Raw genomic sequence first — 27,288 nt, forward strand, 5'->3', positions numbered from 1 at the left:
TATATTATATTATATTATATTATATTATATTATATTATATTATATTATATTATATTATATTATATTATATTATATTATATTATATTATATTATATTATTATTATATTAACAAAAGCATTAATTTAAATATATTTTCTTAGTCTGATTAATTTAAAATAAATTAAAATTGCCATGATTAAAATGATAATATTGTAATTTAATATTATATCTCTTCTCAGAAAGGGAAACATAGGAGAGCCTGGAGTTTGGCTTTTCCACGTTGGAAACAGATATTCCTTCCAGAATGTCGTTCCTGCACAGCATGAGGTCGTTTCAACCAAAGCTCCCCCAGTTCTGGACGCTGTGTTCCCTGATGAAGACTACACAGAAACAGATGAGGAGGAGTACCCCATCGATCCAGACTTCCAGGATCCCACCACAACGGAGTTTCTTGAGCCAGAGCAGAACTCCTCCCTACTGGAGCGTCTCAACCAGGAGGCGCCTCTTGGTCAATCTCCACTTCAGCCCTCGGTGTCTGGTCCAGGCGAATTTCCTGAGCCGGATCCCCTTAATCTCCCCCCGGAGGATGTGACCCAGCCCCAGCGGCCATTACCAAAGCATGCAATTCTGCAGGTGTACCCGAACCGTGTGAAGGACGTCCCACCTCACAACTCTGGTGGCCAAGTGTTCAGTGTTGAGGAGAGAGTGAACTTTGACTCTGGAGGTGAGAGTTTAATGATTGTGATTCATAACCAATACTGATATATACAGATTGAACCCTTTGCTAATTGAACCTCCATTAAGCCCCGCCCCTAAAAATTTTAGCTAAGCTTTTGCTCTTTTATAATGTATGTATATGGAGAGTCTGTGTGTTTAGCTAACAGTTTTGTTATTGTCAACTAAAACTATTAAAAGTTCATTTTTGTAATTGAAATAAAGCTAAAATAAAACAAAATATAAGTATTACATGATAAACTTGCATTGGCAACTTAAATTAAATAAAATAAGTTTAATCTGAACTACTAAAATTACTAAAACTCAAAGTGAAATGAAAATAAATTAAATCTAAATAGGAAAAATAAACTAAAACCTAATAAAAATAAAATAACCACTTAATAAAATGACTAAAAATTTAAAATAAAATAAAAACTGAAAAGTTAAAGATAAACTAAACTGAAATTATGCTAATAAACTACTATAATGATGCTGTTAGCAGTTATCCATTAATATATCCAGAAATATCATACATATTATGCAGAATAATATTAAATAAATTTTTTATCACTTAGGAGCACGTTAATGAATTATGCCGTTTATGGAAATTTCCATTAATTCTAATTAGATGTTCTGTAAAGCTTGTCTGAGTTAGCAACAGTAACCATGGGGGCCGGAGTTTAACGAAAGTTTAGCCAAACTAAATTATACTTTAATGTTAACAAAAGTGCACAAAAGAGCAACATAAACATTTACACCAGAAACTTACACAATTTTACACAAAATAATTTCCTTATCACTCCAATCTATACGTTATGTATATCAAATATAGGTCAGTATTTTTTTAATGCACCTTTACTTTGATTCAAGTATTATCATTTGGATGTCCTACTGTAAACAATACAGAGAGAGTTTAAGATCGTGCGGGAATTTAACTCCTGACTTGGATAGTGGATAAGTTTGACTTTACTAGCCTCTTTAAGAGCAGTTTCTCTGTCTCTCCCCCTCTCTCCTGCAGTGATCCATTACTCAACTGATAATAAAGAGACATGCGAGCGCTTCCAGCAGCAGTGCAGTCAGAACGCACACTGCACAGACTATCCCACTGGCTTCTGCTGCCACTGCAACTCAGGATTCTACGGCAACGGCCGCCACTGCCTGCCAAACGGTAAGACTGCAGCGGGAATGTTGTAAAAAGAGCCGTTGTTAAAGCCACACATAACATGAGCTTGTTCTGAAAGTATGCACAACATTCGCCGTACACCACTGGGGACATATTACCAGTGTTTCTCTTTCCAACACAGTATTTTTAGGGGTACAAAAGTATATTTTTGTAATGCAAAGGAATTTGTAGATAAAATTTTGATTTGGCGCATACTTTGTACCGGTTAGTTATGCAAATTCCATGCAGTTATTTTCTATCAAATCTAGTCATGTCTCCCAGCCTAAACTTGAGTATTTACTAACTGCTTCACTGATGTGCCGAGTGGCCACTAATTGTGTTTAATTGGCGAACATTTGTGTTAAGTGGCTGCGGTAATTCCCACAACTTATTCCATGGTCTCTTTCTTATTAGTTGTGGCTGCCATGCCAATTTTGTGGGAGGTTTTATGTCGGAAACACTTGATCTTTTGGAAAAAGATGGGAATTCCCTAGTGAATCATTCGGCGGCCCTCATGGGGCCTGAGTAATAGGATCTTTTCAAGACAATGACTTCATATTGGCCTTGAATGACTGTAATCTACCTGTGAACATCCACTACAAGCCTAAGTGTGAAAGAAAACTTGAGCCCCGTTTCAAAGCGGCATGTCTGGCTTGTGCTGAATGACAGACATTTGTTTCTGAGAGAAAATATTCAGTGGAAAAGCTTCCTCAGCTGTTGGATATGCATGTGTACAGTAGGAGCTTTGTGTGGCCAGTGAGGGAGGTGGTGGAGAGGGAAAGCCTTCCAACCACTCTGAAACAGCTGAGTAACTGGAGAAATTGGAGCTTTTGAGAAATTAAAGGTTTGTAAATTAAAGGACTAGTTCACCCCGAACTAAATTCTCCATAAATAACAATCTTTCATTTACAAAACTGTTCCAAACCCTTTTAGATGCACTGTAAGTCACACTGGATAAAGCATCTGCCAAATGCATATATATATATATATATATATATATATATATATATATATATATATATATATATATATATATATATATATTAGCGATGTAATATCCTCATAACGTAATATCCTCAAAACGATATCCTCATGTAACGATTCAACACATGTCATGATACTGAACTCACTATACGATATTATTGCAGTACTTCAAGACATATGGTAATAGGTTAATAAAAAATTAACTGTTGATTAAAATGCTAAATTTGGTATTACATTGGGAATGGGAATGAATATGCTTGGACTTGGTGCTGGTAGCACAGGACAATGTTGATACCAGAATAAAAATATTCATGATTCTGAAGCTGAAATTTAATTTTGGGTGAACTATCCACAATACATATTGTTGCTTTTTTGTATTGTGATATATTGTGACACGATATATTCAATCCTAATATATAAGTCATTATTCACTCCACCATAGGTCTAAACTTCATAATCGGTTACATGCAAGAACCAAGTTTGAAAGTTTTATGTGTAAAAAATGCCTTTTTATGACCGGAAACACTAATTAAATTAATGTACTTATTAGTCCACTCTTGCAAATGATTAAGATTATATATTTTTTTACTTGTAGATTAAAGATTGAAAGAGTTTAGTGATGGTGATGTTGGAGTCGTGTGGTCATAGTGTAGTTCAATTATTGCCTATATCTTGATAAATTAAACATAAAGAATCATAAACTTGTTAGTCACAGAGCTTATTTTCTGCAATAATCCAAAATACTATTGGCTTTTTGTGGAAGGAACCAGGTTGAGGGTAATGGTGCATTCAAGTCATGCCAGAAAGATTGTATTTTTGAGTCTAACACACTTGAACACCAGCACAAAGTCATAATTACAAGTGGGAAACTCAGAACTTTCTGATTTTCCGAGTTGGGGACGTGTCAGTGAGAAAACATGCAAGATGCAATGTCTGTGTCGTTGGTAAATTTATTTAAATGAATGTATTTATAAGTTGCATGTACAAAATTTGATAGTATTGTACAATTATGACAAAATATATAACAATTCAATTTACTGCACCTTCATAAATTGAACAAAAACTTAAAAAAGCAAAAACACTGATGCATGTAGAAATGTTGTAGAAATGTTACATCACCATCTTGCTCCAATCAAAGTGACTTAAACGCATCCGACATTGTAATTACAACTCGACACGTAATTCTCAACATGTAAATGCGATCTTCTAAGGAGGACTTGACACACCATTACTTCCAGACATCATCTCTACAGCACTCTATTGATCATTTAGAAAAATGAACAAAAACATAAAAATGAAATTTCTCCCTATTTAATCCTTATTTTAACCTCTCAGATTAGCAATCCACATAGACTTGCAAAAGATTTTAACTTTCCTGATTTCGTCTTCATCTTGTCTTCAGGTGCACCTCATCGTGTGAATGGAAAGGTCAGAGGGACTGTGCTGGTGGGTGGCACAGCAGTGCAGCTGGACAGCATCGACCTGCACGCCTACATCGTGGTTGGCGATGGGCGAGCGTACACTGCCATCAGTGAGGTCCCGGAGCCGGTGGGCTGGGCCCTCATGCCCGTGGCCCCCATTGGAGGTCTGTTTGGTTGGCTCTTTGCCCTGGAGCTGCCTAACAGCCATAATGGCTTCAGTATCACCGGTGAGGCCGTCATGATCTCATCTTCTACCTCTTTTATGGTGTTGCATGTTTGTAAAACATATGGCCTCCTGTTGTGAGATTTCAGGCTTAGCGGTTTTGTTCTCACTAATAGAGTCCCACTGGGGCTTTGCTAGTCTGATATTCAAGGCGTGTACAACAACCCCTTCCCCTAATTTAAGTCAGGTGCTCCATTGTATAATATGTTTTCACTTTGTATGAAAAGCCAGTTTTTTCTTTTCAAAAAAGACCCCAATGTTCATCAAGCACCATTATAAGGGTCACAACTCCCATCTGGATCTTATTTCTTGACTTAATATTTGTTTGCAGTAAAATGAGCGGACCACAACACTGCTTTTTTATGACCTTTAAAACAGTCACATTAAAAACCAACATTTCTGTTTGACAGGTGCCGAGTTCACTCGCCGTGCAGATGTAACCTTCTATCCCGGTAACCAACGTCTCAGCATCATCCAGACAGCTACGGGCTTGGATACCCAGAACTACCTCAATGTGGACACTCATTTACAAGGCAGTGTTCCGTTCATCCCTCCTGGTGCTACAGTGCAGATGGAGCCATTTAAGGACACCTACCAGTATTATCCTTCTTGTAAGTTCTGAAGAGAGTAATTGGGGAGTAAATATATCTATCCATCGTTGTTTCTCGACCCTGATCCAATCAATCGTGATCAAATGAATTACGCAATATAACAATCACATATGTACTACAGTTCAAAAGTTTAGGGTCAGTAAGATTTTTTTTAAAGTGAATTAATACTTTTATACACCAAGAACACATTCAGTTGATCAAAAGTGATAGTAAAGACGTTTTAACTTTGCTTAATTCTGTCCACTAAGCAGCACAACAACAACATTGATAATAGTTTTATTTTTTTAGCATATTAGAATGATTTACAAAGGATCATGTGACACATGATTGGAATCTTAAGATGGATGTCACAGGAATAAATTACATTTTAAATATATTACAGTAAAAGGGGGTCAATTCAACGCTGGATTAGCACTTAACATGCGTGAGATTCTCCAGCTTTGTTGTTGTTGAGCAACTGAAGCATGAGCTGTTAAAGCTCCACCCTCTCCTGGAAAGGGGGCCAGGATCAGCAGCTTATTTGCATTTAAAGTGACACACAAAAATGGCATGTTTTTGCTCACACTCAAACAGGGGCAAATTTGACACGCTATAATAAATTATCCGTGAGGTATTTTGAGCTGAAACTTCACAGACACATTCTGGGGACACCAGAGACTTATATTACATCTTGTAAAAGGGGCATTATAGGTCCCCTTTAAGGTTTTACTGACTTCTTTTAAAAACATTAAAAATTTGACTAACTTACTAAGCTTTGTGAAGAGTTTCGGCCTTTGAGAATGGCTTAGCAAAAAAAACCTCTTAAAAAAAATATATAAAAAAATCGTAACAAATTCAGTATAAAAAAATAAAAAAAATAAAAGGGGGGGGGGGGGGGTGTAAGCTAAAAAAATAGATGTCGTCTCCTGTCTCCTCCATTTCCTTTCAGAGGAAGCTCTGTCTGATCTTGATGCACCCTAAATAAAAGCATTTCTCATGTTGCTGAACACATGGTTGCTTAACAATCAAATCCTGTGGGATTTTGGGTTTAGAATAGAAGCCCAAAGTTTGCTGTGAATTGCTTTCCTCTAAACTCTTGTTTTTTTCTCATTCTCAGTGATTACCTCCTCATCAGTGCGCGAGTTTACAGTCGTGTCAGCTGAAAAAGGAGCGGAGACCCTCACTTTCCAGGTCAAACAGAACATCACATACAGGGACTGCAGTCACGGGGACCGCAGAAGACTGGAGACACAGGAGCTGAGAATGGAGCGCATATTTGTTATGTACGTCAAAGAGGAGCGCATCCTTCGATATGCAATCACCAACAAGATCGGCCCTCTCGGAGGTAGGCTGCCAGCAGGGTATGAAGACCCTGCTGAAAACACCAATATTGCTGGTCACCATTGTATGTTGTGGTTTCGATGCGTGTAATGGATTATAGAAACAGAAAAGATGTAGGACAGGGACTTGGTTTTATGCATCGGTTCTTGATTGGATTTTGAGATGTGGGTGTCGAAGATGAACGTGAGCTTGCAGGGGCGGAGTTTAAATAGCCTAAATGATTAGATAAGATAAGTCTGTTATTTGCACAAGAAGGTCCAGTTATTTTGGTTAAATATTACAAAGTCAATTAAAAAAACAAAGGAATTTGTCCACGGATTAGTTTTTTCAAATAGGCCCTGTTTACACATGGTATTAAGATGTTTTGGTCGATCGGATCACAAGTGTGCGATGCTAAATACAGGTGTAAACGGGGTCTAAAATGTTTTGAGCTTGTCCATTTTTGACCACTTCCAGAGGTATTCAAACGCATTCGGGCTAATTGCTTTCATAGTGTAAAGGCTCATGTTCAAACAGCGTCAAAAGACCACCTACTCTCTGCCTACTGTCTTAAACATTATGGGAAGCATGCTAGCCAGACTGGATTTAAGCTTTGTCAGCTGAAGACTCAAGTTTGGTTTGAAAATGAAAAACCCAAGCACAATGTTCTCTCACCATTCCTGATTTCTAACATGTACTCACAATGTTCTGTCTTGCGGCTGTCAGAGCAAAAAATGAAAGCTGCTGCTCTCCGAATGTTTTTTCGTCGTCCCGGCGGTAAGATGTCCATTACCCAACCAGCTTCACCAAGTTATGCTGGTGAACACTATCCTGATCCATCTGCTAGAGAAGCACTATACAATATAAACCAGCTTGTACAGGCATGGAAATGGCTAGCTTGTTTAAGCTAGATTTTTAAAATGTTTCTTACCTAGAAGAATGAAATTTCTAAAGCTACATTTTTAACCCTCTGGAGTCTGAGGCTGATTTGGGGCCTGGAGAACTTTTGACATGCCCTGACATTTGTGCTTTTTTCAGTTGTTCATAAACATATTAATGGAAAAAGTGTCATTACACTGTATTCAGCACAAACTAGGCTACAATAATATGTGAGGAACATGTATGTACATGTTTGTGTTTTTGAAGGAATAACATTTATGCGTGGTTGTTGAAAAAACAAAAAACTTAAGTCACTGAAATAAGGCCAAAAAAAGTATAATAAATCTGTGTTCATAAGACTTTAGGGTATTGGAGGTTGTAGACTAGAGTTTTTGCTTCAAAATTATGTAAAAATTATGCTGCCTACTCCTTCATATTTAACAATATATTGATTTAGTTTTTGTAAGACACTTTTTGCCAAGAAACACAGTATGCAAGGAGGCGTGAATCACCACTGAAAATGGGCCATTCTCACCTGAGAAGACAAAAGAATTGGATAGTAATGAGCTGAAATGACTTGCATATTAATGAGGCATTTCAGTCAGGTAGGCTGTGAAAAAAAACCTTCTGTGATGTCTCAAGCTCATTATGATATATGAAACATACAGAAAAATATTATTACAATATAAAGTAATGGTTTTATATTATACTTTAAAATATAATGTATTTCTGTGATGCAAAGAGTCTGAATATAGGCTTTTAGTTTAAAAGCATGCACATTTGGAGAAATATTGGATTCTCATATGCTTATGTCAATTTTCTATACAGAGGAGTTATTTTTATTTAATATTCACTGTCATTACTATGAGCGCTGGTGTTTTCAATTCATCCTTGAAGTCGGAGGGCGCTCTGTGCATTTTAGTCCACAAATTCATCTAAAAGAAGAAGAGGCTATTCCATGAATGGAGTTTCCAATACATACAGCAGCAGGAGGGCGCTAAAGAAACAAAAACTCATCTAAACTTCATCTGTAGAAGACAAGTAAACAGGAAGTAACTGCATGTCTTCTAGAGATCGCTAACCATGACTTTTACATCCAGATAAACACTTTTCAAGACAATAAATACACGATTGAGATAATAAATGCATGTATTGACTGAATTAGCGTCTGAATAGCGCTGGCTCCGTGGGCGTGGCCGCATTAGCAGATAATGAGCTGAATCACGGATTTCTGACATGGCTCTCTTTTCATACACATTACATAAACAAAGAAGGTTTGTTTTCGATTTGACTTACATGATTTAAAACCTGACATCTTAACGTTTTTTTAGACATAAGTGTAATTTTTTTGTCATTAGTATTCACTAAGTTACAGTTCATTTTCTGAGAACTATCAGATTGGAGTTCGTTCAGAGGGAGAGGAGAAATCACGCATCATGTTAGTTTTCTTTATTTTACAAAAAGCACAAAATTCTGTTTTTACTCTGAGTGTACACAAATGAAAGAAGATATTCCACAGATTAAAATGGTGTATAACTCTTAATTGTATGTGCAACATTGACGGAGTATTTTGAGTCTCTTTCACACTGATAAGAAAAAAACCACGGTGGTATCGCCGGCGATACCGTCAGACCTCAGAGTGTTAATTTACTTTGCAAAACCAAAAATATATTGTTTAGCAGCAGACAACCAATCACAAAGTGCCTCAGTGCTTGGCTAATTAAATATTCATGAGCTTTGAAAGGTTCCCACACTTGTTTTTGTAGAATGTTACAGAAGCAAATTTACATGGTGTCATTTTCACCATTTGACAAGCGGTAATTAAAAGATCCGTTCAACCTTTTTAATCTCATTAATATGCAAATAAGAACATTAACCCAGAGTTTACGCATTCTGAAACCTAACAGCGCAGGATTAATTAACCCAGGGTGAAACATGTAACAAGATATCCCAGGAATATGTAAACTCAAAGAGTTTAGAATGACACTGGCTTAACAGTTTCAAGTGATTATTTTAGTGTCTTCTTCTCAATTTCTGTGGAACCTTCCTAAGAGAAACTGATTCTCCTTCTATATGGCCTCCTTCTCATCCTTCGTTTAGACCGACCTTCATTTTTGGCATAGTTTCTTTATTAACATGCTGACTGATGTGGCAATGAGACGTCTGGCTCTCACACAGGACTTACCTTGGCTTGGTTTCAGCTGCCTTCCCATCATGCAAAATAGGAGGTCTAAGATAACCACTCTGAACCACCTGCTGCTTTCTACCACGGCCCGGCATTAGACAGCAGACCCAAGGGCTGGAGAGAGAGGAGGTCTGCACTTAAAATTAACTATGTCTGTGAAGTGAGCCTGTAGCATTTTATGGGGCTTTGTGTGTGCAGTTTGTTGCAAATCCCTTTATCCAGTGAGTTCCCTCAAGGGATAAATCAAACGTTTCTTTTTTAACCCCCTGATTTGTGACCTTGTAAGGCTGTATATTGTTCCCGATAGAGGTTTTAGTGGGACAAAGGCACGTCACATTGCACATTGTATGGCCTTGTGGTTCCTGGCTGGTGCTATAGATGTTGACTTTAGGATGATAAGTGGGGCTGGGATGAGCATGTCTCCAGCTGTGTTGTATCTAGTCCATGGGGTGAATAAGATCCAGTATCCTAGAGTTGCTCAATCGGCAAAACCTGATGTGACCTTCCTTTTGCTTGCTATGGATTGCAAATTTATACGTGAAGATAGAACATCACTGCATTGCATTGTAAGATGATAAACACATGAACTAAGCCTCATTTATGCAAGAGTTTATTGTCGGAAATAGCAATGTGCATTTTGGTCATTTTGTCTGCTCTGAACTCTGTGTTCAATTTGGATCGCCCAATATATCATCATATATCATATCATTATCAGACAAAATTGAATATATTGGCCGATACTGTACACTGTAATGTTGTGATGCCTAAATTCCCTCTTGTAGCATTTAAAATGTTTGATTTTAGTTTTTAGTGTTTTATTTTTTACATTTATTTAGACAAAATAGTGATTTTAATGTCCATTTATCAACCACTATATATCATTGAGAAATGTGATATAGGATTTTATGTATAAATAAGATGTGGTTGGTCACCTATAAGGTCGTTTCTCAGCCAGATCATGCCCTGTGAGAGAATTTCATGTTTGGGGAGTCCAGATGTTGATATATAATCTAAATAGTGAGTGTGATCAATTTCACACTGCTGTTATTATTGTGTTCACTCAGACAGAGTATCCCTAATGGGGGCCGTGTTGAGGAATAGTTGCAGAGTGATGTTGTGGGAACAGAAGGACACCCCGGAATCCCTGTACCCAAGAGAGCCATGCATGGATTCTGGCAGAGGCTGGAAAACACACCTGCCACTATCTGTCCAGTTTGTTCGGCACGACTGACGTATAGTAATTAGACTAGTGCTGACACATAATCGGATCTGACTTAAAGCATATTAGATTAGACTGAGGTGGATTCACACACTTATGTGACCGTATAACATGTCATTATGGTCCTGCTGACTGTGAATATGAAGAGGTATGTGGCTGGATCTCAGTTCTGAGTCATTTCAGACCAGCTGTTAGAGTTGATGATGTTTAAGCAGTCGTTTTTCCCACAACCTGGGCTGGTGGAATTTGTTCAGGGTCACTCTAAAGGCACTATATGTAAGATTTTTGGATTAAAATATCCAATAACCACTAAAACAATGCTATATATTTTGTTGATTTGGATACTTACACTACACTACACTACTTACACAAAATCCCAAATGTTTCCAAGAAAAATCAGAAATTTAACCAGTGTAACAGCCTTTGTTATTGCATCACCTGTTAAGGACGTCATATCGGCATTACCCTTGAGTTCTGGTTTTACTTACGTAGAAACCATGGAAAAACAAAAGACTTAATACATTTTGTAGGTGGTTATATATATTAATATATTTAGTTTTTTATTAGACAGACGAGCAACTGTTTGGATACCTTTATCGACAGAAAACTAATCATTGTTAAATAGCTCAACACAGTCAGTTTTATTGTTTGAATCACTCGTTTTCTTAATTTACCGCGAGTAACGTTAGTATGATTGTTTTGACCAAGTAAAAAAGCACTGCATTACCTCACAATTTTAATTCGTCAAATAAAGTGACCTGTATAAGTAGTAATTCAGCACTTTCGGCTGTTTCATTAGAATAAAAAAATAATGTAAATTTAAGTGATCAAACATAACTATAATAAAGTTCAAGTTCAGGGAAGAAAGAGGAGGATGTTAAACAACTTTAAACATAAAATAAACAAACTACAAAGCGAAAGGAGCGACACTAGTGGCTGACTGCGGCATATAAGCATTATAAAAATGGCAACGTAAAAAGTCTCAGGTGGTTCAAAATTTCAGTGGTTCACCACTGGGAGGTGTGACTTTGGCAGATTGATACACGCTCCGGACCACTGATTCGAAACAAAGGATTCGTAAAGCTTCGAAACTTCATGAAGCTTCATGTTTTTTGGTTGCATGGGTGAATGTTGGTCCAGAAACATGTCTTAATTGTGTAAATCGAGTTATGCGTTTGTTTAGATGAATGTGTAGAACAGTGATGGTCAATTGCTTGTGTATGGGGTTCTGTTTCTTCTGGCACAAGTACAGTTCTCCAGAAGCCCTCATCACACACTCTTAACATAAGTTTTGTTGTGTGAACTACGTGAGGAGTGTTTCTCTCCCACTTGCGACAACAGTTTCCCACCTGGTGCATCCACCCCCTTCGTTTTCCTCAAAGTCTTGTGTTAACCAGCGCTCCGCCCCACTGGTCTACCCCTGTCCCTTTAATTAGCACAAAGTTAAAAAGAACCCCCTCGACCCACTTTGGCAACATTTGTCCTGTAGTTTCTCTCCATTTTTCCCCCTCCCCTGTGGAGTCACTTTAAAGGGGACCGTCTTTCTCGTTCTGTCTCACTTCAAACAAAAGTCTTCCTGTCTGCCTTTGATAATTGGCCAAATTGGTCCCTGGCCTAGGGTGAGGAAATCAAGCTGTTTTTAATGCATGATGAGTAGGCGTTGGGTGGGTGAAGGGTGTCCACATGGCTCAAGGGTCCCAACAATGGGTCCCTCATGGTAGGCCGTATGGGTATGAGCACAATGAGGTCCTGTTGTCTTGGTCTAAGGGGTTTGGTAATGTCACTTGTAGTTTTAGTAATGGTGTGTGAACCACCCTGTGTTTTAAGACCCTTTTAAAGGTGTTGTGTTTTCCAGGTCAAGTACTTTGACCCCCAAGGTCAAATTTAAAGTACATACAGACCATTTGAAATTGTGTTGGTTTGTCGGGAAGCGAAGCGTTCACACCTCTCCATATGTTAACACCTGTGAATGCACATTTATCTCAAAGACCTTCAATACTCAAGGTCTGTGGTTAAATAACATTACTCGGAATAAAGTCATGTCCAGTGTTGACACCCCAGCATTCCCTATGGCTGTGATGGCTGTAATAGAAAAGTTCCATCAATTATTTTTATTTACTTTTTTTTTTTTTTTTTAAGAAACCTGCTCTCAGGATGCTAACTTTGGCTGGTGGTTTTAAGACATCTGCAGTGACTCATGCATCTGTGAGTCACATTTCCAGTGTGTGCATTCCCCATCACAATGAATTATTTTGGTATCTTGAATAAAGAGCAGTATAATCTATCGAGCATGTTTGGTGCTATTTTCTTTTTTAAAAGGTGGTTTTAAACAGACTAACTTTTCAGTCAATTTAAAGGGATAGTTCACTCAGAAATAAAAATTCTGCCATCAATTACTCACCCTAATATTTTTGCAAACCTTTATGCATTTTTTTTTTTTTTAATTCTGTGGACCACAAAAGAAAATATTTTGAGAAAGGTTTGTTTTTGTCCTTTGCAGTGAAAGTCAATGGGATGCAATGTTGTTTGGACCAAAAAACTTTCTTCAAAAGATGTTTTTTTTTTACAAAGAAGAAAGTTATACAGGTTTAGAACAATGTGAGAGTGAGGCCTGTTTACACCAATGCCAATAACAATAACTTACATTCTGATAATCGTTATGATATTATGAGAATAGGAAAGTCCACACCATAACTAGTGTATAACGATAATGACAGAGGAACAATATCATTGAATCCACCTGAACCAAGCTTTTAAAGCAGCAGACAACATAACTGCACTTACAATAAACAAAACATTGTGTGTTGATTTGGGTGTGAATATATTGATATAGTTAATTTTATAGTTATCATACTAGGTTTAAACATGCCTTAAGTGATGACAGAATGTTCATTTTTGGGTGAGCTATCCCATTAATACGGAAGAGGATTAAGGCCAAGCAATAATAAAAACATAAAACCATCTCGAGATTAAAGTTGTTAAATTTCGAGAAAAAAATCGTTAAATTTCGAGAAAAAAGTCGAGATAAAATGTTGAGAATAAAGTCATTAAATTACGAGAAAAAACTCGTTAAATTATGTGAACAAATTATGTTCTCTGTGATAGTCCATGTAACATCAGTGGGTTAGTTAGAATTTTTTGAAGCAAACAAAAACTACGACTTTATTTAGCATTGTATTCTCTTCCGGAATTGATTCCATTGAATTGATTCCATTGAATCCTTTCATCTGTTGGCGTTGGTAATGCACTTTTACATCGCCGTGGTTGTTTTTGGTGATTAGGACATCCGCGACATGCGCACTTACGCACCATTTTGAAAAATATAGCAATACCAAAATTCAAACAATGTAGAATAGCTTGAATACAGCGTGCGTCTCCCTCAGACTGTAAACGAAGAGTCGTGAACGCGGATTGACAACAGACCCGGAAGAGAATGCAATGTTGAATATAGTCGTAGGTTTTGTTATTTTTGGATCAAAATGTATTTTCGATGCTTCAAAATGTCACGGATGTCCTAATCACCAAAAACAACCACGGCGACGTAAAAGTGCATTACCAATGCCGACAGATGAAAGGATTCAATGGAATCAATTCAATGGCATCAAGGATTCCGGAAGAGAATACAATGCTGAATAAAGTCGTAGTTTTTGCTGTTTTTGGACCAAAATGTATTTTCGATGCTTCAACAAACTCTAACTAACCCACTGGTGTCACATGGACTACTTTGATGATGTTTTTATTACCTTTCTGGACATGGACAGTCTACCGTACATACATTTTCAAAGGAGGGACAGAAAGCTCTCGGACTAAATCTAAAATATCTTAAACTGTGTTCCGAAGATGAACGGAGGTCTTACGGGTTTGGAACGACATGAGGGTGAGTCATTAATGACATAATTTTCATTTTTGGGTGAACTAACCCTTTAATATAGGTGTGCGTTGCAGTTCTGTTGTCTGAGTCTGGCGTTTCAAATGTTCAAGCTCTATAAAGCAGGATGAATTCTGCCGAAACCGAATATTCCGGATGCACTTGGCAGAAAACCAAAACTGAAAATGAACTAAATTAATATTAGACTTTTTAATGAAATCCAATACATTTAATGGTACTGAATATAAAAAATACAAGCCAATAAAATAAAATAACCACACTTTTATTGAAAGTAACACACTAAAATTGGACAGAAAATATATTAATATTAAATATCAATATATTACTCTTTATTCAGTTCTGTGCAACAGAATCAGATTTAACAGATTTATTTTTTGACCAATTATCCAAATAACGTATAGTCCTAAAAAGCTATTATCAGTAAACAAGAGGGTAGCTTCATTTTTCCAGCGTTGCCCAGCATGGCTATACTACACCATGTTACAGCTCAGTAGGGCTATTGCAAACAGAAAGAAGTGTACTACTACATAGAAAATTTATGTAGGCGCGTTATTTGAGAGGACTTTGATTTTCTGATAAGCATGAGCGGTACATGAGTGGAGCGTTCACATGGGCCATGAGCAACTGAGCGGAGCGCACGTGCATAGACCCAAATATTGGGCGGAGTGACAGTGAAGCCTGAGTGCTGAACACTGTGGGGCATATATTTTATTTTTGAAATTTCGGTGCATCCCTTTTTATTGCTGTAGTGTGGACCTCCCTATTGTCATAGAATTAGAACAGCTGTTAAAACTATATAGTTATAGTTATTGTCCTTGGTGTGAAAGGACCTTAACTATTGACCTCTTTTGGCCCCCTGTTATAGAAGTGTTTCGCTTTGCTTAGTTTTCCATGGGACTGATTCAGTTGAGATCCATTGAGATTACATAAGACGTTAGTTGTAGTGATATTAGCTCATTTTGCTGCTTTCCTATTTATAGTTTTGTTGCCTTCACATCTTTTCTCAGCTGGAGAAACCGAGCCAGAAAATGTGAACCCCTGTTACTCTGGAAATCATGACTGTGACACAACTGCACAGTGCGTGCCGGGCGAGGGACAGCTGTTCTCGTGCCAGTGCGCCACAGGTTACAGTGGAGACGGTCGCAACTGTTATGGTAAGAGAAGTTATATGGAAATATCTCCTCCGCCTTTTACACAAACACACATGTTTGAGCCGTAAATTCAATTCTAAGCCCTTGACACTCTGTTTAATCAGTCAAGGGTCTGGAATACTTCTAGAATAACCCAAAACTTTCGTCTTCCTTCATTAGAGCAATGCATCTGTGTAACATCAACACTACAGGTCGTTCAGAAGTGGGGTCATCACCACCGTAGTACATTAGCACAACCAGACGTTTCCTATCCGATGAGTCAGGCGCAAAGTAGAGGAAACCCTCAGTGAATCGTTAACGTGGGGTCTTTCCCCCCGTTCGTCTCTCATCTTCATCCTCCCACTGTTACCAAGTCAAACAACAGAAAGACTAAACACTCTTTAGGTGGAATGTGGGAGATCTGTGGAGTTGCGGTGAGTCTGGGAAAGATTTGTAAGCAAAGATGCATTGCTGTGGCATTTCTGTTTGAGTTGCACATGCAAGAGGCCACAACCTCAGCTTCAAGCTAGTTTGGGGGGGTGAGACCACCTAATATTTGCTCGTTTGAAGAGGGGTGAGAGCAAATCGCACCTCCCCTCCGGAAAACTCCCAATGTACTCACACAGATGTGCTTTTTTTTTCCTCATGAGCCCCAATTCAAGATGATATTTGACATTGAAACATGAATTAATGTCTGAATCAATGATTATGTTGAACTGATTCACAAAGCAAAAGAGAAGTTGGGCTGCACAACTGGTCATAACTTATGAAAATCTGATCACCAATGAGATGTATTGCCATTATTATTAATTAATTTTAATATCGGCAACAATTTTGTGTATTTTGTTGTGTAGAATTATCTGACGCAACCTACTAATCAGAAACACAGTGATAAACAGCAATTTTACTACATGAATGAAATGTAAAATGCTCTGAGAAGACTTTTGAGAATACTTTTTGGTATGATTCTTTTTTGATTCAGTGAATCATTTTTTTAGAACTGGTTCTTTGGAACAAAGCATCTGAATAAACTGATTCCAATTTGACAATGAATCATCTTTCTTGCACTTAAAAACTAACATTCTGGGTGGGAAAGTGTTATGGAATATATAAACTGCTGCAGTGCATATTGTATAATATCACAAACAAGATGAATGATTAAAAAAAGAAATTGTCCATGCATAATTTTTATGCTGACAGTTTTCAAAAATGAAATTATCCATGCATCATGTTCATAAAACTAATTTGCATAAAGGTGAATTTTTCTCAGCTGTGACCCATAAAACACTGCAAAAAAAAATCCCCAAATTTCTCACTGAAAGTGAATGACTTAAACTGTTTGAAAGAAATATTGTGGAATAATTATTAATAGTACTATAAATGTCATTAGAAGTTGATATTGGCAGCATTTTTTTATTTGTTGTTAAAAACGATCTGATACAACCTCATCCACTTTAATTTGATTCACTGACTCATTTTTTTAGAACTGGATCTTTGGAACAAACCATCCAAATGAACTGATTCACCAGAATGAATCACATTTCCCTGTGATACTCTGAAGGCACTGTCTGCGCTTGATTATGTGTGCGTGAGTGTGTATGGGTGTGTTTTCAGGCATCATGTTCCTATTAGAGTAAAATTTTATCACCTGTCTGAACTCTTCACTCTAGAGTAGATAATAAGGGGGTCAAGGAAAGAGAGCGGAGAAAAATTAAGAGAGAGAGAGGGGGACCATGGGTTCCTTACCCTCCCTGTAATTAGCAGTGATCAAAACCAGGTCTCCTGCTGACCAGCTCTTAACCCACCCAGAGCCTCAGGCCTGTTCCCACGCACTCCGACAGGGACGAGATCCCCTTCTATCTTCCTCTGTCATCACAAATGTCAGGATCTTAGGGCATGCTTTATCTCTCCAGCGCCTCACTGACATGTTTGCCACACACCAAGGCACCTCTTACAGCTTTCTAAACACCTAGCTTCCAAGAAAATGGTTGGTTAAAATTAGAGTATTATGGGTTGTTTTTGAGCAGTTTCTTTCTCCTTTTAGATGTTGATGAGTGTGCAGAAAGTCTGAGCTCCTGTGGTGCTCACTCTTACTGTGTGAACCTGCCCGGAAGCCATCGCTGTCAGTGTGAGGGCGGATTTGAGTTTGGATTTGATGGCCGCACATGTCAGGGTAAGAAACTTATTTATTTCCTGTGCCCTGATTTAACAAAACTCTACCAACCACTTTGGATATTATTATTTATCATTCAGAGATCAATGTATACCTTATGTGTTTATATGTATATCTATATATATAGAGAGGTTAAATGTTGGTAAGATCATAGACTCATTCTCTCAGCTAAATGCTGAAGGTGAAGGGTTTGCAGTGTGAAGAGAGGCAGAGGTAACCAGAGACACTGGGGAGGGGAGGGTATTTTGAAACAATGACCCAATGTCCTCACTCGGGGAATGTGCGTAGGAGACTCGCAGCTGAAGAACACAAGGGGGTCAGAGGACAGTTAACTCAGTATTGAGCCATACCATGCATTGGAAAATCTCCTTCCTGTTTAGCGCTCTCTGGTCTTTGACGGGATAGTGGGTGTTTGGAGCTTTTAGGCAACCGCTAGAATGACTCAGACCAACATCCTGGGAAATGTAGTTAATGTTGTATTTGTTTTAATTATGGAGTGAGTGTTGTGTTTTGTGGTTTTTGCAGATGTAGACGAGTGTCGTGACCAGCCGTGTCACGCCCAGGCCGTGTGCTCCAACAGTCCGGGATCTTTCCAATGCCAGTGCCAACCAGGATACCATGGAGATGGTTTCCAGTGCCACCCTCAAAATGGTAGTTGGTTGATGTTATTTAAAAAGAAAGTTCTGTCATCATTCACCCACCCTTATGTCGTTCCAAACCCAGACTTTCATTCATCTTCGCAACACAAATAAAGTATTTTTAATGAAATCTGAGAGATTTCTGTCCCTCCATTGAAAGTCTTTTAACCTAAAACTCTGGTGCTTCAAAATGTTTATAAAGAGATCATAAAATATGAATCGAGCGGTTTAATCCAAGTCTTCTGAAGAGACACAATCTCTTTATATAATGAACAGATTTAATTTAGGCTTTTAATAACAAGTAAACATTGATCAGCGAATATAAACTGAAGCTCAGCTGTCCTTGCTTGATGTGTAAGAACAAACCTCATTGGATCTTGCGGAAGAGTGCTGGTGTGACATGCGAGATTGGCTTCTGTTACCATATTTAAGTGCTAAAAACATTCCCGCTAGAAAATGTACGTTCCCAGAACATTCTCAGAACGTCCCCACTGGTGTTAAGGACGTTGCCTAGTAATGTTCCCAGAACATTCAGAGACGGTCATGATGTGGAGTTCTTTTAAGGTTTGGGGAACGTTATTTGGTGGACCTTCAGGGAACATTCAGGACATTCTGGGAATGTTTAGGGGACTATTACTATAGGACGTTCTGTTAACTTCCCAAATGTCCTCTTTGTAACGTTCTTGCACGACCATAAAATAACCAAAATAGAATGTACCTCTAAACTCATATTGGGAATGTTATTAAATGACCAACGGAGGACCGTGTGGGAACGTTCTGTTAAGACTGTTAATGTCCCAAATGTTGTCTTTGTAACGTTCTTTTTTGACCATAAAGAAACCAAAATGGAACATCCTCCTGAAGTCATATATGAAACCTTGAACTGCAGTACTTTCATTACCAAAAGAGGACGTTTTGGGAATGTCCCGAATCTTCTGTAAAGATTCTGAGTTTTCGTCACCTTTAGAGAACTTTTAGGGAATGTTGCACAAGGTCCTGAGAACGTCGCCTTCTACATGGGTTGTTTGCTGATCAAAGTTTATAGGTGAATAAAAGTCTAAATTATATCAAGCAATCGTGTCTCTTCAAAAGACTTAAACTGCTCGATTAATATGAATTTATTTTACAATCTCGTTTTTGAAGCGAGTATTGGGTGAATAGAATTTCAATAGAGGGACATAAATCTCAGATTTCTTTTTGTGTGTGTGTGTGTTCCAAAGCTAAATGAAAGTCTTGAGTTTGGAAAAACATGAGGGAGACTAATTGATGACAGAATTTTCATTTTTTGGAGAACTAACCCTTCAATTAAAGTTACAAATTCTATAATTAATTTCTGGTACCTTTACCTTGAAGGTCGTACCAAAACCCAGTGTGAGCAGCACAGAGATAGTCTTCAGAGCAGAAAAGATGGTGTACCTCTGGTTGGAGCCTTCATCCCTGAGTGTGATGAGGAGGGTCAGTACAGGCCTCAGCAGTGCCACGGGTCCACAGGTCACTGCTGGTGTGTGGACAGTAGGGGGAAGGAGAGAGCGGGAACCCGAACTCCACCTGGAGCCCCGAGAATAAACTGTGACGAGCCTGGTAAGCAGGTCTACCTGAACTTTTTTTGGGGAAAACTATGTCACAGTCCTCTCTCAATAGGTCACATTTTTGGGTCGGTTTTAATGTTCTTCAAATGCTCACCAAAGCTGCATTTATTTGATCAAAAATACAGTAAAAACTGTAATATGAAATATTATTATATTTTAAAATAGATGTTCTCTATTTTACTATATTTTAAAAATTAATTTATTCCTGTGATTCCTGTGACATTTGATCATTTTTATGCATCTTTGTTGAAAAAATGTATTCAATTCTTCACTTTCAGTGAAGGCAGTCTGGGAAAACAGGCCCTGACCCTGAGAGTTTAAGGAGGATAGGATCACAGTGTGAAGAGATACAACTTCTTCTGTTGTATACACATATTGCATTCCTCTCTGAAAAATATAGGTTCTCTTTCATCAACTCGTGTTCGAGATCCACCTATGGGAAGGGCTTTTGCACCTGACCTCTGCTGAAGCATCCAATTGCACCAAGACTGGCTTGACAGACAGGAGCGCGTGCCTAATGCCAGGTAGGGGACCGGCCCTTACCAGAGTGCATAAAGCACCTGTGCCCTACTTTTCCTCAGTTAATATTCGCTTCTTGCGGTCTCTTTTTTTTTCCGCAGCGCTACTGTTTTTCGCCTGACTATAATAGCAGTCTACAGGAGGAAATATCATCAGTCTGCCTCCACAAGGCATGATTGTCAGGATATTACAGTCAGTTGTTGTTTTTTTTCTTGATCCGCAAGCTCGTTACCTTGATTTTTCTCCGGCTGCCCGCCTGTTTCTATGCTTTTCACCTCTCCTATGGATCAGGCTAAACTCGCCACTACTGCTAACTTGGTGTAATAGCAGTTGAGTACATGCCCTGCCGCCTGCAGTTCCTTCATTGTCACAAGGGATTCCCATCCCTTCTGTGTGGTTGAAGCACGCAGAGGAAACATTTTTGTTCTTGGAAAACTGCGGCCATTACCTAGCTCTTCCAAAGAAGCTTCTTCATCGTCGACTTAAAGTTTCTTCTACCCAAAGCACGGATGAGCAATAGGACTCTGATATACTGTAGGAGCTGTCACATCTCTTGGGGCCTCCTGGAGCATGCCTGCTCTCAGTTGGGCTGGCCAATCTCTCCATGCTTAATTATTAGCCACCTGGCTAGGATGATGACCCTGCTTTACTCGGGCTAAGACAATGAAGAATCCATCCTGTCTGCCCAAGTTCTCCCGGTCCGCGGCTCGGCTGTGTAATCGCACACGATCCTTCTCGAATTGTGTGAGCGTCTTAGGAAACAGCTCCTGGCCATCTTCCCGGCTTGCGCAAAGCACATGTGCCATTATTGGAGAGACCAGCTTGATCTTAAGCACTACTTGGCAGGTCTAGAGATTAAGGACATAGCTGCATGTAGAATGGGTGACAATAAAACAACAATAAAAAGAGGCGCATAGCAGGAGGTCAGGTGAAACCTTTTTGGCCCTGATGTTGCCCTCATGCAACAACATCGCAACAATAAAAAGGAAGATGTGGTTTTTCAACATCAGCCCCCCCCCCCCGGTCACTTCACGTCCCAGCCACCCTATGTGATGTATATATGTGTCACCTGTCTCTGGACTAAAATATTCTGCTACAGTGGGTACGGAAAGTATTCAGACCCCCTTAAATTTTTCACTCTTTGTTATATTGCAGCCATTTGCTCAAATCATTTAAGTTAATTTTTTTCCCTCATTAATGTACACACAGCACCCCATATTGACAGAAAAACACAGAATTGTTGACATTTGTTGACATTCCTCCTTGCAGATCCTCTCCAGTTCTGTCAGGTTGGATGGTAAACGTTGGTGGACAGCCATTTTTAGGTCTCTCCAGAGATGCTCAATTGGGTTTAAGTCAGGACTCTGGCTGGGCCATTCAAGAACAGTCACAGAGTTGTTGTGAAGCCACACCTTCATTATTTTAGCTGTGTGCTTAGGGTCATTGTCTTGTTGGAAGGTAAACCTTCGGCCCAGTCTGAGGTCCTGAGCACTCTGGAGAAGGTTTTCATCCAGGATATCCCTGTACTTGGCCGCATTCATCTTTCCCTCGATTGCAACCAGTCATCCTGTCCCTGCAGCTGAAAAACACCCCAACAGCATGATGCTGCCACCACCATGCTTCACTGTTGGGACTGTATTGGACAGGTGATGAGCAGTGCCTGGTTTTCTCCACACATACCGCTTAGAATTAAGGCCAAAAAGTTCTATCTTGGTCTCATCAGACCAGAGAATCTTGTTTCCCACCATCTTGGAGTCCTTCAGGTGTTTTTTTCATGTGTCTTGCACTGAGGAAAGGCTTCCGTTGGGCCACTCTGACATAAAGCCCCGACTGGTGGAGGGCTGCAGTGATGGTTGACTTTCTACAACTTTCTCCCATCTCCCGACTGCATCTCTGGAGCTCAGCCACAGTGATCTTTGGGTTCTTCTTTACCTCTCTTACCAAGGCTCTTCTCCCCCGATAGCTCAGTTTGGCCGGACGGCCAGCTCTAGGAAGGGTTCTGGTCGTCCCAAACGTCTTCCATTTAAGGATTATGGAGGCCTCTGTGCTCTTAGGAACATTAAGTGCAGCAGAAATTTTTTTGTAACCTTGGCCAGGAGATACAACAATGGAGAACAAGCTATTGGGGGTTTTGAGAACCAGAACTGACTGAACAAGTTGAAATTTAGCGATAGTATGAACTACAAGTTAGCCTGCAAGTTAGGAATGATTAAAAAGAAAAATGAAAAAAAAAAGAGGTCGGATTTTCACTTAGCATTCCATGATCTAATTCACTATCTCAATTACAATTAAGTACAAATTAACTGTATTCAGTTGTGTTGTAGGCACAGTCCACAACATTATATTCAGACTCATTTTTATGTTGTAAAAATGAATATTTCTGTGCCATCCCAGACTGGTTGCTGGCCCCTGCCTGGCCACCCCTATGAAAAAATCCTGGCTCCGCCACTGCTGCTATGGGATGGCCTTATCAGAACAATGCCAGAACCAAGGCTCACAGCAGGCCACCTAACCAGTAGCCCAGGCAGCCATCTAAGCCCTTGTTTAAGATGTCTTTTGCTATGGCTCAGGCTGAATCCAGCCTTTATGTCTAAATGCTTCCGAGAATTCATATGTGAGGTGACTGAGCTTTCCTCTTTTCACTCTGTGGGATTACATTGACAGAACCAGCTATTTTAGAAAGGGTGACCATCTCTTAACTGTGCCTTATGCCTAAATGCTTCCCAGCATTCATATGTGAGGTGATTGAGCTTTCCTCTTTTCTCTCTGTGGGTTTACATCGACAGAACCAGCTCTTTAGCTCTTCATTTTGCTCCGCTGCGAATATACTCACTGAGGAAAGGTAGAGTGTGAAGGTGCTTTATCTACTCTGGTAAGGGGTCTGTCAAGCCAGACTTGGTGCAATTGGATGCTTCTGTAAAGGTCACGTGTGAATGCCCTTGCCATAGGTGGATCTCTCCACTTAATGTTTCAGAGAACCAGGGTTACGAACAGTAACCTAGTGATTTTAGGGAAGATCAAGGGTTGTCAAAATCACATGTGTTTACATGGACAGTATTAGAATCTGCAATATTATGATCAAAACAGATAATTCTGTGATCTTTTGAGAGTTTAGACAGCTCTTTAACTTGCACAAAACTTTTCATTTCTTATAAACAAAGTGTTGTGCAAAGGAGTGTAATGGGAGAATAACAATTTCTTGTGTATGTTGTGTATCCAGGTCGTCCCAAGACCCAGTGTGAGCAGCACAGAGATAGTCTTCAGAGCGGAAACGATGGTGTTCCTCGCATAGGAGCCTTCATCCCTCAGTGTGATGAGGAGGGTCAGTACAGGCCTCAGCAGTGCCACGGGTCCACAGGTCACTGCTGGTGTGTGGACAGTAGGGGGCAGGAGAGAGCGGGAACCCGAACTCCACCTGGAGCCCCGAGAATAAACTGTGACGAGCCTGGTAAGAAATGGTCTACAGTAAATTGGAGATTTTTGGGGGAAAATTATGTCACAGTCCTCTCTCAGTAGGTTACCTGTTCTATTTTAAATAACATTTCTAATGGTTTTTATTAATTAATTGTCATGGGATCTGTTATAGAGAGGTAGCAATTGCTTTTTTGTTGGAATACACTATTATTCATACGGTTGAGATAGGTTTTAAAGTTCTTGAAAGAAGTTTCTTCTGCTCACCAAGTCTCCATTTATTTGATTAAAAATACAGTAAAAACTGTAATATTGAGAAATATTATTACAGTTTAAAAAGAAAATGTATTCCTGTCAAGTCAAAGTTGAATTTTCAGAATCATTACTCCAGTCTTCAGTGTCATATGATCCTTCAGAAATCATTCTAATATGCTGATTTGCTGCTCAATAAACATTTGCTATTATTATCAATGTTTAAAACAATTGTAGTGCTTAATATTTTTGTGGAAACCTTGTATTTTTTCTGGATTCTTTTCTGAATAAAACGTTTAAAAGAACAGAATTTGTTTGAAACATAATATATGTAAAACAATGTAAAAGCCTTTACTGTTACTTTTGATCAATTTTATGCATCTTTGCTGAATAAAAGTATTAACTTATTAATTAAAAAAAAAAAACATCTTTGATTTCAAACTGATTTCAAACTTTTGAATTGTAGTAAATATCATTGGTACAAACTTCAGATGCTACTTCACTGAAGGCAGTCTATGAAAACAGATTTTAAGGAGGATAGGATCAAAATGTGAAGAGAGAGAACTTTTTCTGTTGTAGACACATTTGCATTCCTCTCTGAAAAATATGGGATTAAAAACCACCTGTGTTTACATGGACAGTATTAACATCTGCAATATTATGATCAAAACAGATAATTCTTTAACTTTATTGGAGTTTAGAGTTAGGCAGCTCTTTAGCTTGCACAAACTCTTTCATTTCTTATAAACAAAGAGTTGTGCAAAGAAGGGTAATGGGGGAATAACAATCCCTTGTGTATCTCATGTGCATCCAGGTCCTCTCAAGACCCAGTGTGAGCAGCACAGAGACAGTCTTCAGAGCGGAAACGATGGTGTTCCCCGCATAGGAGCCTTCATCCCTCAGTGTGATGAGGAGGGTCAGTACAGCCCTCAGCAGTGCCACGGGTCCACAGGTCACTGCTGGTGTGTGGACAGTAGGGGGCAGGAGAGAGCGGGAACCCGAACTTCACCTGGAGCCCCAAGAATAAACTGTGTCGAGCCTGGTAAGAGAGCTGTTCATGGTCGTCACGGCCTAAAAAGTCCTAAGTTTCCAGTGTCAAGCAATTTTTCAGGCTTGATTAAAACTGATACATTGCATGAAGCGATAAAATCACAGCCAACTGAATATACAGCTGTGGAGTGGGATTTTGGTCTAATGGGATTAAACTGTTAATGGGGCTGCTTCTTGAAGCAATCATGTTTACAAGTTGGTACCTGGTGGATGATATAAAAGCTAATAAAAATTTCCATAGACTTACATTAAAGCTGGGGCCTTAGCCATATTTAGAGAGCAGAATAACAATCCCTTGTGCATTTTATGTGCATCCAGGTCATCCTAAAACCCAGTGTGAGCAGCACAGAGATAGTCTTCAGAGCGGAAATGATGGTGTACATCTGGTAGGAGCCTTCATCCCTCAGTGTGATGAGGAGGGTCAGTACAGGCCTCAGCAGTGCCACGGGTCCACAGGTCACTGCTGGTGTGTGGACAGTAGGGGGCAGGAGAGAGCGGGAACCCGAACTCCACCTGGAGCCCCGAGAATAAACTGTGACGAGCCTGGTAAGAGAGCTGTTCATGGTCGTCTCAGCCTAAAAAGTCCTAAGTTTCCAGTGTCAAGCAATATTTCAGGTTTGAATAAAACCAAAACATTGCATAAAGCGATAAAATCACAGCCAGTCTAATATACAGCTATGGAGTGGGATTTTGGTCTAATGGGATTAAACTGTTGATGGGGCTGCTTCTCTAAGCAATCAAACTTACAGGTTGATAGGTGGTGAAAGAGAGCAGAATAACAATCCCTTGTGTATCTCATGTGTATCCAGGTCGTCTCAAGACCCAGTGTGAGCAGCACAGAGACAGTGTTCAGAGCAGAAACGATGGTGTTCCTCGTGTAGGAGCCTTCATCCCTGAGTGTGATGAGGAGGGTCAGTACAGGCCTCAGCAGTGCCACGGGTCCACAGGTCACTGCTGGTGTGTGGACAGTAGGGGGCAGGAGAGAGAGGGAACCCGAACTCCACCTGGAGCCCCCAGAATAAACTGTGACGAGCCTGGTAAGAAATGGTCTGCGTTCCAGTTCCAGTTTTTAAATGCCCTTCCCTCGCTAACTTCACTTGGTCTCGTTGACTCGGATGTACGTCATTGCTTACGTTGCACGAGTGCCCACTACTGGCTGAACCTTTGCAATGGGCTGAACTGGAACGTCCTAAGCTCTTGATCACTTGGAATTCGCAATGGAGCTAATTTATTATTTATTTTGTCCCCTTAAAAAATTGTTTAATACAGCATTCTATATGTATATATGTGTGTTTTAAATGTTTAAAAAAAAATTAATATATCATAGAGTTGTTTGTGGTGGAGTAAATTAAACAATAACAACACTGTTGCTCTGAAAAAAATACAGGATTTTAATACAATACAATACAATACAAGTTTATTTATATAGCACATTTAAAAACAACTGGTGTTGACCAAAGTGCTTTACAAGGCAAAAAAAAGTCGACAATAACGACAAAATTTAAGCACCAGAGAAACAATAAAAGAGAAAAGAATAAAAATAAAAGAGAACAGCTATTTACAAAAACAATTTAGGGCAATATGAGTCACGGGATATTGAAAGCCATGGAAAAATAGTAGGTTTTCAGGGCAGATTTAAAAGTTGACAAGGTTTGGGCAGATCTGATTTTTAAGTCTGGTTCTAGGAACATGAAGTAATTCAGAGTTCCTAGATCTAAGTGATCTGGACTGAGAGGATGGAAGCAGTAATTCAGATATGTACTGTGGCGCTTGGTTCCGCAAAGACTTAAAAACAAATAACAAGACTTTGATGTCAATTCTGTATTTGACCGGTAACCAGTGAAGCGAAATCAGAACTGGTGTAATGTGATCATTTTTACGCTTCCCTTTAAGGAGCCGGGCTGCAGCATTTTGGACTAACTGTAAGCGTGTAACACAAGACTGAGAGGCACCAATATACA

At 39.2% G+C, this 27,288-nt stretch overlaps 1 protein-coding gene across 1 annotated transcript in view; it reads left to right on the forward strand.

Moving 5' to 3' along the window:
* The window catches only part of nid2a (nidogen 2a (osteonidogen)), a 61,449-nt gene that overhangs the window by 11,038 nt on the left and 23,123 nt on the right, over positions 1-27,288 (forward strand). Inside the window, exons 4-16 of the mRNA XM_067366523.1 lie at positions 219-703; positions 1,712-1,861; positions 4,242-4,487; positions 4,894-5,094; positions 6,191-6,418; positions 15,573-15,719; positions 17,740-17,868; positions 18,394-18,519; positions 19,860-20,087; positions 23,835-24,062; positions 25,092-25,319; positions 25,646-25,873; positions 26,137-26,364. Of these exons, the coding sequence (XP_067222624.1) occupies positions 219-703; positions 1,712-1,861; positions 4,242-4,487; positions 4,894-5,094; positions 6,191-6,418; positions 15,573-15,719; positions 17,740-17,868; positions 18,394-18,519; positions 19,860-20,087; positions 23,835-24,062; positions 25,092-25,319; positions 25,646-25,873; positions 26,137-26,364 (2,852 nt within the window). The remainder of the gene's footprint in view (positions 1-218; positions 704-1,711; positions 1,862-4,241; positions 4,488-4,893; positions 5,095-6,190; positions 6,419-15,572; positions 15,720-17,739; positions 17,869-18,393; positions 18,520-19,859; positions 20,088-23,834; positions 24,063-25,091; positions 25,320-25,645; positions 25,874-26,136; positions 26,365-27,288) is intronic.

The sequence above is a fragment of the Chanodichthys erythropterus genome, chromosome 18, assembly GCF_024489055.1.
Source record: "Chanodichthys erythropterus isolate Z2021 chromosome 18, ASM2448905v1, whole genome shotgun sequence".
Lineage (NCBI taxonomy): Eukaryota > Metazoa > Chordata > Actinopteri > Cypriniformes > Xenocyprididae > Chanodichthys > Chanodichthys erythropterus.